The sequence below is a fragment of the Rhinopithecus roxellana genome, chromosome 11 (assembly GCF_007565055.1).
Source record: "Rhinopithecus roxellana isolate Shanxi Qingling chromosome 11, ASM756505v1, whole genome shotgun sequence".
NCBI lineage: Eukaryota > Metazoa > Chordata > Mammalia > Primates > Cercopithecidae > Rhinopithecus > Rhinopithecus roxellana.
In genome coordinates this window covers 54,584,813-54,598,682 of record NC_044559.1, presented here as the reverse complement: position 1 = coordinate 54,598,682, position 13,870 = coordinate 54,584,813, and the positions used below count along the sequence as shown (strand labels likewise).

Genomic DNA, 13,870 nt, shown 5'->3' with positions numbered 1-13,870 from the left:
TAAGGAAGAGAAACAAAAATAAAATTTTAATTATAGATTAAAATTCTGCTTTTCTTCATATTATGGCACAATCATTGCAGTATACATTAAGGTGGAGTTTATATGTATTTTTCTTTATCTTTTTTTTTTGAGATGGAGTCTTGCTTTGTCACCCAGGCTGTATTGCAGTGGTGTGATCTCGGCTCACTGCAACCTCTACCTCCTGGGTTCAATTAATTCTCCTGTCTCAGCCTCCCGAGTAGCTGGGATTGCAGGCGCATGCCACCATGCCTGGCTAATTTTTCTGTATTCTTAGTAGAGACGGCGTTTCACCATGTTGGTCAGGCACCTCGGGTGATCCACCCACCTCCGTCTCCCGAAGTGCTGGGATTACAGGCATGAACCACCGTGCCCAGCCTATATGTATTTTTCTTTTTAACCTTCATTCTGATGATAAAATACCATCCCATTATACTATTATCACAAAAACATTAATCACCTTATTAACTTTGAACTCCTTCACATCCATTGTTTCCTGGTGTTTAAATTGACTGCTATTAGTAATAGGGATGATGGGGATGGCATAAGTAGGTTTCATTGGCTGTCTCTGTGCCATAACCTCAGACATGATCTCTCCATTGTAATCGCCCAAATTATACCTAAAATTATACAAATGAAAGTTTAAAATTATATATATTTAAGGAATACAACATGATGTTTTGATATGCATTTATACTGTGAAATGATTACCACAATCAAGCTAATTAACATATCCATCACCTCACATAATTACCTTGTGTGTATATGTGGTGAGATTACTTAAGATCTACTCTTAGCAAATTTCAAGTATATAATACATTGTTATTAACCATGTTGTACATTAGGTCTCCAGAACTTATTCATTTCATAACTGTAAGTCTGTACCCTTTGATCAACATACAAAATATGTAATTTTTATTTGTCAATTATACCTAAATAAAGCAGGAAAAAGAAGAAAACTTTGGAAAGTTAATTTTGTAAGTATTTATCTTTATAACCATTAATAACTAGCTGACTAGGATGTAATTATAAATACCAATTACATTTAAAGCAAGATTGTAGTTAAACTTTGACTATTCAATGTCTCTTAAAATTAAAGATTACATAATTCCTTTTGTTTCTTCCTTTTACTTTTTTGGCTTATAGCTTTATCATGGCATATAAATAGAAGACTGTGGGGAAGAAATCAAAAGTTGGAATTTTAACGTAGCAATTTTGGTGAAAGATTTGGTGAAGAAGTTGAAAGTAATGCCTAAAATGGTGCTATGGATCTTTCTGCTAATTAGAATTGCCTGGGCTTTAAATGTAATTTTTCTAAAAGTAACCACAAGAAATTTAAAAGTGGTTTTCTTTGGGGATAGGGACTAGAAATAGGGCAGGGTTTTTTTTTTTTAAGTTTTCATTGTGTACCTTGCCAAATGCTTGAGTGGTAAGATATATGGGCCTTTCCCCCTCTTTCTTTGCCCTTTTCTATTTAACAGTCCAGTGTTAAGTGAATCCAGTCACTTTTAAAGAAAATAGAGGAAAACATGTAAAAGTATAAAAAGTATCATACCACAAATTTAAAGTCTCTGTTATCAAAAAAAGATATTTCTGTAATTAGATTATTACATAGGAAATAAATTAACTCAATACACAAAATGTTAATGGCACTATACTTCCTCTAACATTATTAAAATATACATTACCTCTTTTCCATAATTTCCAGTGTTAAGTGCAATAGCTCTCTTTTACTTTTTTCTCTTCTTTTTATCATCTCTAGAATAGTAACAGCTCGACTTAGATCTCGTCGCAGCTTAAGCATTTTTTCATAAGAGGCTTCATCGTTTTTGCGATTCTGCAAATGTGAAGTTGCTTGTTTAATGTAAGTATTTCTAACTAGTGGTATAGTTATTGACCCATTAAATGTATATATTTGAAGGGTTAAATTAGAATTTAAAGACAATAAAAGGGAGCACAGATCACCAGGAAATCAATTTTGTATTGATTTTTAAATGGATTAACATTAAAATATAACATTAACAGCTGCATAATAAATCTTAAGTTCAATTTATTTTAAGTATTTTTCTTATAATTGGAAAGTCATATTTGAATATAAATTAAACTATAGTATTGAGATAGTCCTAACTATAAATATTATATAAATAACTATCAAAAAAATTCTTCAAATTCACTTACTTTTCGAGTCTGCATTTTTTCAGTACGCCTTCTAAAAGCCACATAAGGATCATTTGTGCTGGAACCATCTCGCTTTTCTTGTTTTACTGATGGAATAAGAGATGGCCCTCGACAGTTTTTTCTCTTTTTAATCCAATATTCATAAACTTCTCTAATTAGTTCATCATCTTCTTTTAGCAGTAGTTTGGCTTCCTGCAGACTGACTGGCTAAATGTAAAACCATTATGTCATTTTCATACAATACACATACAAGGTTCATCAGTATTTACTTCTAAATTTAAAGGACAATAATCGATATTACAACATTATTAACAAATGGGAAACTTGAGGAGTACATTATCCATGTCAGTCACTGAACTAGGGTGCTTTATATACATTATTTAATCTTTACAACAATCCTAGGGGAACCGAGGCACAGAAAAATTTAAACATATTGCTCAAGATTACACAGGTTACTGATAAGCAGAGATGAGATTTGAATTCATACTTTTTAACTCTAAGTCTGCCTGATTACCCCCAATCTACAATCTCACACTCTTTCCATACAATACAGTTCTTTACACAGAATATGTATATACTTGTTATATACAAATGAAGTTGTACCTGCTGACCACTGCCTTTTTCTAGGCGGTCAATCATCTCCTCAAATTGCAATGGGCAGATGTCCATTTTCTTTTTCAGTTTATTCACAAATACTTCATCTTCAGAATCCAAATCATAATCTGGCTGTTCAGCATCCAAACTAAAAGCTGACAGAAGGAACCATATGCAATCATTTACTGTGTGAATTCACCAACAAAAACTTCACAGATGTCTGCATAAAAACAAGACCTACACTTTCTAAAGAAATAAGAAAGAATTTCTGGATTTTGTTTTTAAAGTCGCAAACAATCTAAGTTTACAGATTTGTCTTTCACATTTAAAGTTAAAGAAAGGAGATTATCTTCACTATGAATATACATATAAATAATAAAAGACAACGGATGCGACCCCCTCCAACCACTCCTAAAAGCAAATAAACTAGAAGCCTATTATTAAGAACATAAAGCAATCATTAAAACTTACTCGGCTGAACCATGTGCAAGTGCCATTTTTATAGCTCAAAAATCATCACATAGGCAATTTTTACAATATAAAAGAAGAAGGCTTTTAAATAAGATTTTTTTCTATAATATTTAAGTCCTATTTTGTAGATTATTCAACTACTTTATCAAAAGCTAAGGGAGCGGTCTTTAAAGCTGAAGTGTTAGAAGTCACTACCAATAACAGTACAGATTGAGAATCCCTCATTCAAAATGCTTGGGACCAGAAGTGTTTTGGATTTTGGAATATTTGAATATAATGAGATTTCTTGAGGGTGGGACCCAAGCCTAAACACAAAATTCATTTTTTTCACATATACCCTATATGCATAGCCTGATGGTGATTTTATGTATTATTTTGTGCGTGAAACTAAGTTTTGAAAGTGACCCATCATCACATGAGGGCAGGTGTATAATTTTCTACTTGTGGAATCACACTGGTGCTCAAAAGTTTCGAAATGTGGAGCATTTCAGATTTTGAGTTTTCAGCAGCTGTCACTCAGTGAGTACATTCCTGCCTAGGAAGTTTGTTTCTCTATGGGAACACTGTCATGTTGACGGAAACGGGAGGATCTTAGATCTGCTGACAAGAACCACTGCTACTATCAAATGTTGTTTAATTACTTACCAAAATTAAGCTACGTTGGTATGAATATGATAAGCAAAACATTAAACAGCTTTAACATAAAAATTTGTCTCACATCTTTCCCTTACTTAATTCCTTCTACTAACCTTAGATTCCACATCTTTAGAATGGGGTAAGGCCCTTTTTTCCTATTCTCTCCAGTGTCATCAGTTCTTTTTATGATCTAGTAAGATGAGATTTCATTGATTTCATCCAGTATGCTATTTCATGATAGTGCAGGCCTTTACAAAAATCCCTGTTTTTCTGCTTGGCCACCAAGAAGGCAAATGCTTATTTATTCTTTTTAGCACCCAGCCTGGTATCACTCCTCTAGAATCCTTTTTTGATTGTTCCCCACCCAAGAAGTGGTTCCTAACCACTTTCATCTTTTTTAGTGGCTAAGAGCCCACTTCTCATACTTTATAATGTACTTGTTAAGCATGCCTCCCTAATAGAATGTGCGTGATCTCTTTAGGGAGAGGCATGCCTTCTTTATTTCTGTACCTCTAAGTGGAGGGTAACAGGTTTCACCTTGTATACCACCTCTGCTTGCAGTACTCTACTGAAAAGTATTCTAATGTAACCTCTATTAAAAGTGGGGGGAAATAACCTCCAAAACCAGTCAGACATTAAAGTCTGTGATAGGTACAAAGAGCACTATTTAGCTGCCAAATACCGCCACCTCTGCTTAAAGCTTAACATAGTGTCTGGCCTGGAGAAGTAAAAAAATATTGGTACAGTTGAATGTATTATTTCACTGTTTTATTTTTTATTTTGACCTATATCACTTCGATAACATTCCTAATTAAAATAAGTAAGTATTCAGACTATAAAAATTTCTAGATGTTAACATCTCTGTACTCATAGTACCTGCAATCATGGGCCCTCCAATGATTTTCCATCATCTCATTTTGTCATTATTATGTAAACAGGCTTTTAGAGATCCTCAAGTTGATTGAAATTGTTAGATTAAAAACACTTGATGTATTTTGTGCCTAACCAAAATAATGCAGGTCTGTGTTGTCTGATATGGTAACCACTAGCCATGTGTGGCTAAATGAATTTATATTAATTAAATAAAATTCAGTTCCTCAGTCACAATCGCCACAGTGCTACAATAGCTATATGTGGCTAGCGTTGTATTAGCACAGATTACAGAATATTTCCATCATCATAGAAAGTTCTATTAAATTAAGAGACTGATCGAAATAATCCAGAAAGCCAAATTGATAGCAACCAACTAGCAATGTTTTCAATGTTCTGGTTTTTTTTTTTTTTTTTTTTTGAGACAGAGTCTCTCTCTGTCACCCAGGCTGGAGTGCAATGGGGCGATCTCAGCTTACTACAACCTCTGCCGCCCGGGTTCAAGCGATTCTCCTGCCTCAGCCTCCCAAGTAGCTGGGATTACAGGAGCCTGCTACGACGCCTGGCTAATTTTCATAGTTTTTTTTTTTTTTTTTGTAGTAGAGACGCGGTTTCAGCATCTTGGCCAGGCTGGCTGGTCTTGAACTCCTGAAGTCATGATCCACCCACCCCGGCCTCCCAAAGTGCTGGGATTACAGGCATGAGCCACTGCGCCCGGCCAATGTTCTGCTTCTTAAGGTTGTATTTCATTTTTAGGATCTCATTTACACACGACAGTTTGGCATCCCCTTCTTTAGATCGTATCACATGTCAAACCACAATCACAAAGCTTAATTATTCATAAAAACAAAATTAGCTTGCCAAGGATCACTTTGCTTCGCATCAAAATACATTTGCCATAGCTTCTGGTATTATATTATCAATGACAAGTCACACCCAACATATCAGGGGCTGTATCAAGATTGAAAAGGATGATTTCTATCATACGAATCAAGGAGCTCAGGGTCTTCCCCTCTGATGTTAACAAGGACCTGAGTGTCCGAGCCCTTTTGCCTCTCCAAGAGGCTTTTCTTTTATTCAGCGCAAACTCATATAAAATCTTAAACAGGGACTAGGCATGGTGGCTCACGCCTGTAATCCCAGCACTTTGGGAGGCCAAGGCAGGTGGATCGTGAGGTCAGGAGTTCCAGACCAGCCTGGCCAACATGGTGAAACCCTCTCTCTACTAAAACTACAAAATTAGGCTGGGCACGGTGGCAGGCGCCTGTAATCCCAACTACTCGGGAGGCTGAGGCAGGAGAATTGCTTGAACCTGGGAGGCGGAGGTTGCAGTGAGCTGAGATAGTGCCACTGCACTCTAGCCCTAGAGAAAAGCTAACATGTAAAAACCCACCTTGGAATTTCATTTGACCAAAAAACCCACAGTCAACAACCTTAATATGTAATTTAGCTGTAGCTGAATCTGCAGCTTCCAAGTAACACCTCAACCCAAGCTAATAAAAAAGTAAAATATTCATCATGTTCCTAGAATTAGGAGTACCTTCAGATTTTCTGGGTCATGTTATTGGGTGTGTTCAAAGAAAAAAACAGGGTCTAAAGAAAAACAGGCAAATAGGTCATCTCTTCTAATTAAGTTCTATCAATTAAAGTGAGACCTAGCTTGTTAATAATCCTTTTCTTTTTTTTTTTTTTAGATGGAGTTTCGCTCTTGTTGCCCAGGCTGGAGTGCAACGCCGTGATCTTAGCTCACTGCAATCTCCGCCTCCCGGGTTCAAGTGCTATTCCTGCCTCACTCAGCCTCCTGAGTAGTTGGGATTACACATGCCTGCCACCACGCCTGGCTAATTTTTGTATTTTTTAGTAGAGATGGGATTTCACCATGTTGACCGGGCTGGTCTCGAACTCCTGACCTCAGGTGATCTGCCCGCCTTGGCCTCCCAAAGTGCTGAGATTACAAGCGTGAGCCACCGCACCTGGCCTATAATTCTTCAATAATGAGAACTACACTGTGGAAGCTGGCTCCTTTAAAAATATTCTGATAGGAATAAACCCAGAGATGTATACAGGTAAACAAAACACAGTATTATGTGTGATACACAGATGTAGGAAAAAGTATACCATAACTACCATGTAGACATAAAATAAGCCTAAGTAAAATACAACAGGACTTATACATTGGTTAGATTATTATTATTATTATTACTATTTTTGAGATGGAGTCTCGCTCTGTCACCCAGGCCACAGTGCAGTGGAATGACCTCGGCTCATTGCAAGCTCCGCCTCCCGGGTTCAAACCATTCTCTTGCCTCAGCCTCCTGGGTAGCTGGGACTACAGGCACCCACCACCACACCCAGCTAATTTTTTGTATTTTTTAGTAGAGACAGGGTTTTACTGTGTTAGCCAGGATGGTCTCGATCTCCTGACCTCGTGATCCGCCCGCCTTGGCCTCCCAGAGTGCTGAGATTACAGGTGTGAGCCACTGAGACCGGCTGATTAAGATTATTTTAAAGGAAATTCAGGCTGGTACAAATCATTGTATTTAGAGTCTAGTAATAGATATTTACCATGGGGTGGGAAGTATTTGACATCCTTGCCTTAGATCTAAGACAAAGATATTAAAGTTTAGTAATAGAGATGAAATGTAAGTGTCTATGGAACAAGTGCCATTTATGACCCAAACTAAGTGTGCATTAGGTGAGTATGTCCATAACTTCAAACAGCATTTTAAAAATACAGGAAGCAAATAGTGAAAGGATATCTGGATCCATGAAACAGCACACAATGTGGATTAGGAACAGAATATACTCCCTGACTGAAAGGAAGGAAGGCACACTACCCAAGGTTGAAGAAAAATTGTCACAGCAGTTTCAACACGAGCACTAACTACATGATTAATAATATCTACTTGCAAAGCTCTTGATACCAGTTCTGAGCAGCAGAAAGACGGTTGTGAAGGTGTTATTTACTATGGGGTCACAGGTATTTGACATCCTTGCTTTAGATCTAAGACAAAGATATCGTTGACTAGCTAGATCATGAAAATCTTCAGTTTCCTTTGCTTAAAAGCTAGAGCTTGGGGTCACTTCTAGAATGTACTTAGGGAGTGAAAATGGGGAATATTAGATTTGAAATCTCAGATATAAGATCTTTCATACATAAAGTTCTCTGGTTGCTGCTATAGATTTTATCTGTCAGAAAGTGGTACCAGAAGAATATGCTGCAGGGGATGTTGAGGCAGGCAGAGGGAAGGAGAAAATAGTATTTCAGAATCAGAGAACAAAGACAGGCTATCCGTTCAGAGAGGATAACGAAAATGTAGGTTCTACTTTAGGAAAAATGTATCCATTAAAAAAACTTTATTTAGAAGTCAAAACTTATACAAGTTGTTGAAATAAAAACAGTACAAGGAACACCTGCATACTCTTTACCCAGATTCAGCTAGTTACATTTTTATTTTGCTTTATTATGTGCACATGTGCTCATGCTTGTGGGCACTTTCATTATACATGCTGTTTTTTCATTTTCTAGGCCATAGGAGGGTACATTATATTCATAATGGCTTTTTTGTTTTGTTTTGTTTTTTGAGATGGAATCTCACGCTGTCACCCAGACTGGAGTGCAGCGGCACAATCTCAGCTCACTGCAACCTCTGCCTCCTGAGTTCAAGCAATTCTCCTGCCTCAGCCTCCCAAGTAGCTGGGACTACAGGCACTTGTCACCACGCCCGGCTAATTTTTGTATTTTTAGTAAAGACGGGTTTTTACCATGTTGGCCGGGCTGGTCTTGAACTCCTGACCTCAGGTGGCCTGCCCACCTCGGCCTCCCAAAGTGCTGGGATTACAGGCCTGAGTCCCCATGCCTGGCCACCACTGTCTTTTAAGACATAGATGTTCTTTGGATATGTCCCCCTCCCCAAGCCTCCATCATCATCGTCATTATTAATAGTAGTAGTAGTACATTCCTCACTCTGTTTTTTTCTGATTTTTTTTCTCCATTGTGATTAGATTACATATTCTTGGCTAGGTTATTGTAAAATAAACTTTTTAAGTCCTCAGAATATCCACATCTAGAGCTACACAATGTTCATCTTGTGTTTCTCATAAGTAACGACAATTTTGATCAGTCAAGATGTTGCCCAATTTTTTTTCTTCCTTGTAATTAATGAGTGGTTGGTGGGGAGAGCTTAACGCCATGCAAATCTCCTCATCAAAATTTCCTCTCTTGTTGAGCACACACTGATGATTCCAGTCTGATCCAACCCTGATTTATAACTGAAAAAATGATTTTCTAACCTAGCATTCTTTCTGTATTGTATCAATTCAACTCTTTTTTTTTTTTTTCTGAGATGGAGTCTTGCTCTGTCACCCAGGCTGGAGTGCAGTGGTACGATCTTGGCTCACTGCAACCTCTGCCTCTCATGTTCAAGCGATTCTCCTGCCTCAGCCTCCCGAGTAGCTGGGATTACAGGCCCACGCCACCATGCCCAGCTAATTTTTGTATTTTTAGTAGAGATAGCGTTTCACCGTGTTGGCCAGGCTGGTCTCGAACTCCCTACCTCAGGTGATCTGCCCGCCTCAGTCTCCCAAAGTACTGGGATTATAAGCATGAGCCACCACGCCCCGCCGATTCTTACTTTTTCATTGGTTTATAATTATTGTACTTATATTGTTGCTCGAACTGTCCCAGAATTAGCCAGCAGAAACCCCTGTGTCTTCATGACACAATACCATCATTTTTTTTGAAAGCTTAATATCCAGTATAACAAGATGTTACAGGGTCATCTTGTGCCTACCCTGCCTCAGCCATTTCTCCAAGGCTTCCTGGGCTGTTTAGTGGGGAATAAATTAGAGAATAGGTGCTATGTTTGCTTATTTTTGCTTCTTGGCCCTTACAGAGGAAAGAATTAGAAGCACATTTATCTATCTACCTACGTACCTACCTACCCACCCACCCATATACACAAATGCATATAAAAATATACACATTGACTGCCCTTTTAAAAAAGGCTTCCTTTGAGTATTAAGAGGAGAGTGAGGTATAAATCTAATAAAATGTGCAGGATCTCTATAATGAAAGTTATAAAGTGTCAATAACAGAGATAAAAAAAAGACCTGAATACTTTGAGTGTCAAACATTGTGTTCATGACCTGGAATATTCACATAGAAAAGATGTCAGTTCTCTCTAAACTGACTTACAGATTTAAGGCAATTCCCATAAAAATATCAGCAAGTTTCTTTGTAGACATAGAGAAGTTTATTCTAAAATTTGTATGTAAAGGAGAGACCTTAAAATATCAAAACATTCTTGAAAAAGAAAGATAATACAAGAGGAATCATTCTCCCTGATGTTAAAAATTACTACAGAGTTGCAGTACTCAAGACAGCGATATTGTCTTGGGATAAACACAGAAATCAACCGAATAGAACTGAGAATCTAGAAATAGATCCACACAACGATGTCCAGTTAATTTTTGACCAGGGAGCAAAAGCAATTCAATAGAGGAAGGAAAGTTTTTTAAATAAATGATGCTGGAACAACTGGACATCAAGAGGCAAAAAAATGAGCTTTGATCTAAACCTCTTGCTTTATTAAAAAATTAACTCAAAATGGACCACAGACTTAAATGTAAAATGGCAAAACTTAGAAGAGAACATAGGAAAGGCAAAGAGCCCTTAGACTTGACACCAAAAGCAGGATCCATTAAGAGGAAAATTGAGAAACTGGATCTCATCCAAATGAAAAACTTTTGTCCCATTAAAGTCTATTAAAAAAAAAAAAAAGATGAAAAGACATATTAAGAAATGGTAGAAAATTTTTCGCGGCCAGGCGCGGTGGTGGCTTCACGCCTGTAATCCCAGCACTTTGGGAGGCCGAGGTGGGCAGATCACGAGGTCAGAAGATCAAGACCATCCTGGCTCACATGGTGAAACCCCATCTCTACTGAAAATACAAAAAATTAGCTAGGCGTGGTGGCATGCGCCTGTAGTCCCAGCTACTTGGAAGGCTGAGGCAGGAGAATGGCATGAACCTGGGAGGTGGAGCTTACAGTGAGCTGAGATCGCACCACTGCACTCCAGCCTGGGCGACAGAGTGAGACTCCATCTCAAAAAAAAAAAAAAAAGAAAAAGAAAAAATTTCCAAGTCATATATCTGACAAAGACACTGTGTCTAGAATATTATTTTTTAAAACACCTCAAACTCAACATTAGAAGACCTATTAAGAAATGGTAGAAAATGTTTCCAAGTCATATATCTGACAAAGACATTGTGTCTAGAATACTATCTTTTTAAAAACATCTCAAGCACAACGTTAAGACACCCAACCCATAGAAAGTAAGCAAAAGAGGCTGGGCGTGGTGGCTCATGCCTATTATCCCAGCACTTTGGGAGGCTGAGGTTGGTGGATCATCTGAGGTCAGGAGTTTGAGACCAGTCTGGCCAACATGGGGAGACCCCGTATCTACTAAAACAATACAAAACCAAACAAAACCAAACAAAACAAAAATCATCTGGGCATGGTGGCACGTGCCAGTACTCCTAACTACTCGGGAGGCTGAGGCAGAATTGCTTGAATCTAGGAAGCAGAGGTTGCTGTGAGCTGAGATTGTACCACTGCACTCCAGTCTGGGCAACAGAGTGAGACTCCACCTCAAAAAAAAAAAAAAAAAAAAGGGCGGGTGGGGGGTGGTGCGCGCAAAAGACATGCAGATAACTTCACCAAAGAGGTTGTACAGACTGGCAAATAAACAAACACATGAAAAGATGTTTCACTTTGGCCATTTAGGAAAATGTAAATGAAAAGTACAATGAGATATTACTACACACCTATTAGAATAGGCTAGGACGAAAAATAGTGCCAACCCCAGTGCTGGAGAGATATGGAGAAACTGGGTAATATACACCTGGTGATAATATAAAATGGTACATCTACTCCAGGAAACAGGGTGGTAGTTCCCTTCCAAACTAAAAATGGATGAACCCTGCAACTACATTCATGAATATATACCCCAGAGGAAGAAAAACTCATGTTCTGGCTGGGTGCAGTGGCTCATGTCCACAATCCTAGCACTTTGGGAGGCCAAGGAGGGTGGGTAACTTGAGGACACGAATTCAAGACCAGCCTGGCCAATATGGTGAAACCCCATTTCTACTAAAAGTACAAAATTAGCCACACCTGTAATCCCAGCTACTCAGGAGGGTGAGGCATGAGAATCGCTTGAACCAGGAGGTGCAGGTCGCAGTGAGCTGGGACTGTACCACTGCACTCCAGCCTGGCCGACAGAGTGAGACTCTGTCTCAACAAACAAACAACAACAAACAACTCATGTTCTCACAAAAAATTTGTACATGAATGTTCATAGCAGCTCTATTTGTAATAATCAAAAACTGGAAACTACCCAAATGTTCTTCAGTAAGTGAATGATTAAACAGACTGTGATGGATACATAACATGGAATACTGCTCAGCAATAAGAAGGAATGAGCTATTCATATATCCAACAACTGAATGAACCTCAGAGATATTGAGTGAAAAAAAAGCCAACCTCAAAAGGACACATACTGCATGATTCCATTTATGTAACATCCGTGAACATCATTATACAGATGGGTAACAGATGAGTGATGGTCAGGGGATGGAAAGAAGCAGAGATACGGTTATAAATAAGTAACAAGGCCGGGCACAGTGGCTCATGCATGTAATCCTAGCACTTTGGGAGGCCTCGGTGGGCGGATCACAAGGTCAGGAGATCGAGACCATCCTGGCTAACACAATGAAACCCCGTCTCTACTAAAAATACACAAAAATTTGCCAGGCGTGGTGGCAGGTGTCTGTAGTCCCAGCTACTCGGGAGGCTGAGGCAGGAGAATGGCATGAACCCGGGAGGTGGAGCTTGCAGGGAGCCGAGATCGCGCCACTGCACTCCAGCCTGGGCAGCAGAGCGAGACTCCGTCTCAAAACAAAACAAAACAAAACAAAAAACTAACAAGAGGGCATCTGCTGGTGATGGTGCAGGTGAGTGTCTTGATAGTGGTGGTGGTTATGCAGGGCTATGCATGATAAAATTATATACAACTACAAACATGCGCACACACACATATGTGGTGCATGTCTAACTGTTGAAATCTGCATAAACTCTAGATTGTACCAATTTTAATTTCTTGGTTTTGATACTGTACAATAGTTGTGCATGAGGTTAATACTGGATGAGGCTAGAGGAACTGTGCAGGAGACTTCTCTATATATTTCTTTGCAACCTCCCATAGATATAGGGCAGCTAACACAAATTTGGCAGCATTATCTTTACTAATATTCCAAAGTATACATCTTTCCAAAGACAAGTTACGTCAAATTTGTACTGATAAAAAATTTCCTCCCAAATAAGCTACAATTCTGCTGTCATTTATTAATATTTGATTATAATGTCAGGAGTCAATTCCTTTTTCAATACAGTACCTTTTGACTTTACTGACCACATATAATTCACTAGTTATCAGTCAAATGTATTTTATAGATTTTGATCAATAAGTAAGCCATCTTTAAGACATGTATTAATTTTTTTCTCATAATGATAATGTAAATGAGTATAATTTATCTTAGTTTACTCAACCTTGCTTTAAGCTAAAAGCATGCATTTATAAGATAATATAGGTTGTGGCAGCAGAACACAATGATTTGGTTCCAGTTAACATACATGGGGAAGATCAGATCCTTAGCTTTCAAATCCACCTTGACATGATTTTCTGGAAAACAACTTTTTAGGTTCTAATATCTATTACATTTGTTTATAATGTCTGTGTCTGTCTCTTAAATTTAACAAAACATGTGACTGCACAAGTAAACTGGTTAAAAAACAACATAGGTTTATATAGGTTTATATTGTCCTAAAAAAAAAAACATTTAGATGGTCCCCTAGAGAAACCTCTTGATCAGGCCAGGCACGGTGGCTCATGCCTGTAATCCCAGCACTTTGGGAGGCCGAGGCGGGCAGATCACCTGAGTTCGAGAGCAGCCTGACCAACATGCAGAAACCCCGTCTCTACTAAAAATACAAAATTAGCTGGGCGTGGTGGCACGCGCCTGTAATCCCAACTACTCAGGAG

The 13,870-nt window shown here is 38.4% G+C and overlaps 1 protein-coding gene across 4 annotated transcripts in view; it reads right to left on the bottom strand.

Annotated features, from left to right (window-relative positions):
• The window catches only part of EPC1 (enhancer of polycomb homolog 1), a 120,259-nt gene that overhangs the window by 23,464 nt on the left and 82,925 nt on the right, over positions 1-13,870 (bottom strand). For all 4 annotated transcript variants that reach the window (XM_010357028.2, XM_010357029.2, XM_030940594.1 and 1 more), the window contains exons 3-6: positions 2,800-2,945; positions 2,197-2,403; positions 1,707-1,855; positions 479-638 (exon numbers count right to left, since the gene is read on the bottom strand). In XM_010357028.2, coding sequence (XP_010355330.2) covers positions 479-638; positions 1,707-1,855; positions 2,197-2,403; positions 2,800-2,945 — 662 coding nt within the window. The remainder of the gene's footprint in view (positions 1-478; positions 639-1,706; positions 1,856-2,196; positions 2,404-2,799; positions 2,946-13,870) is intronic.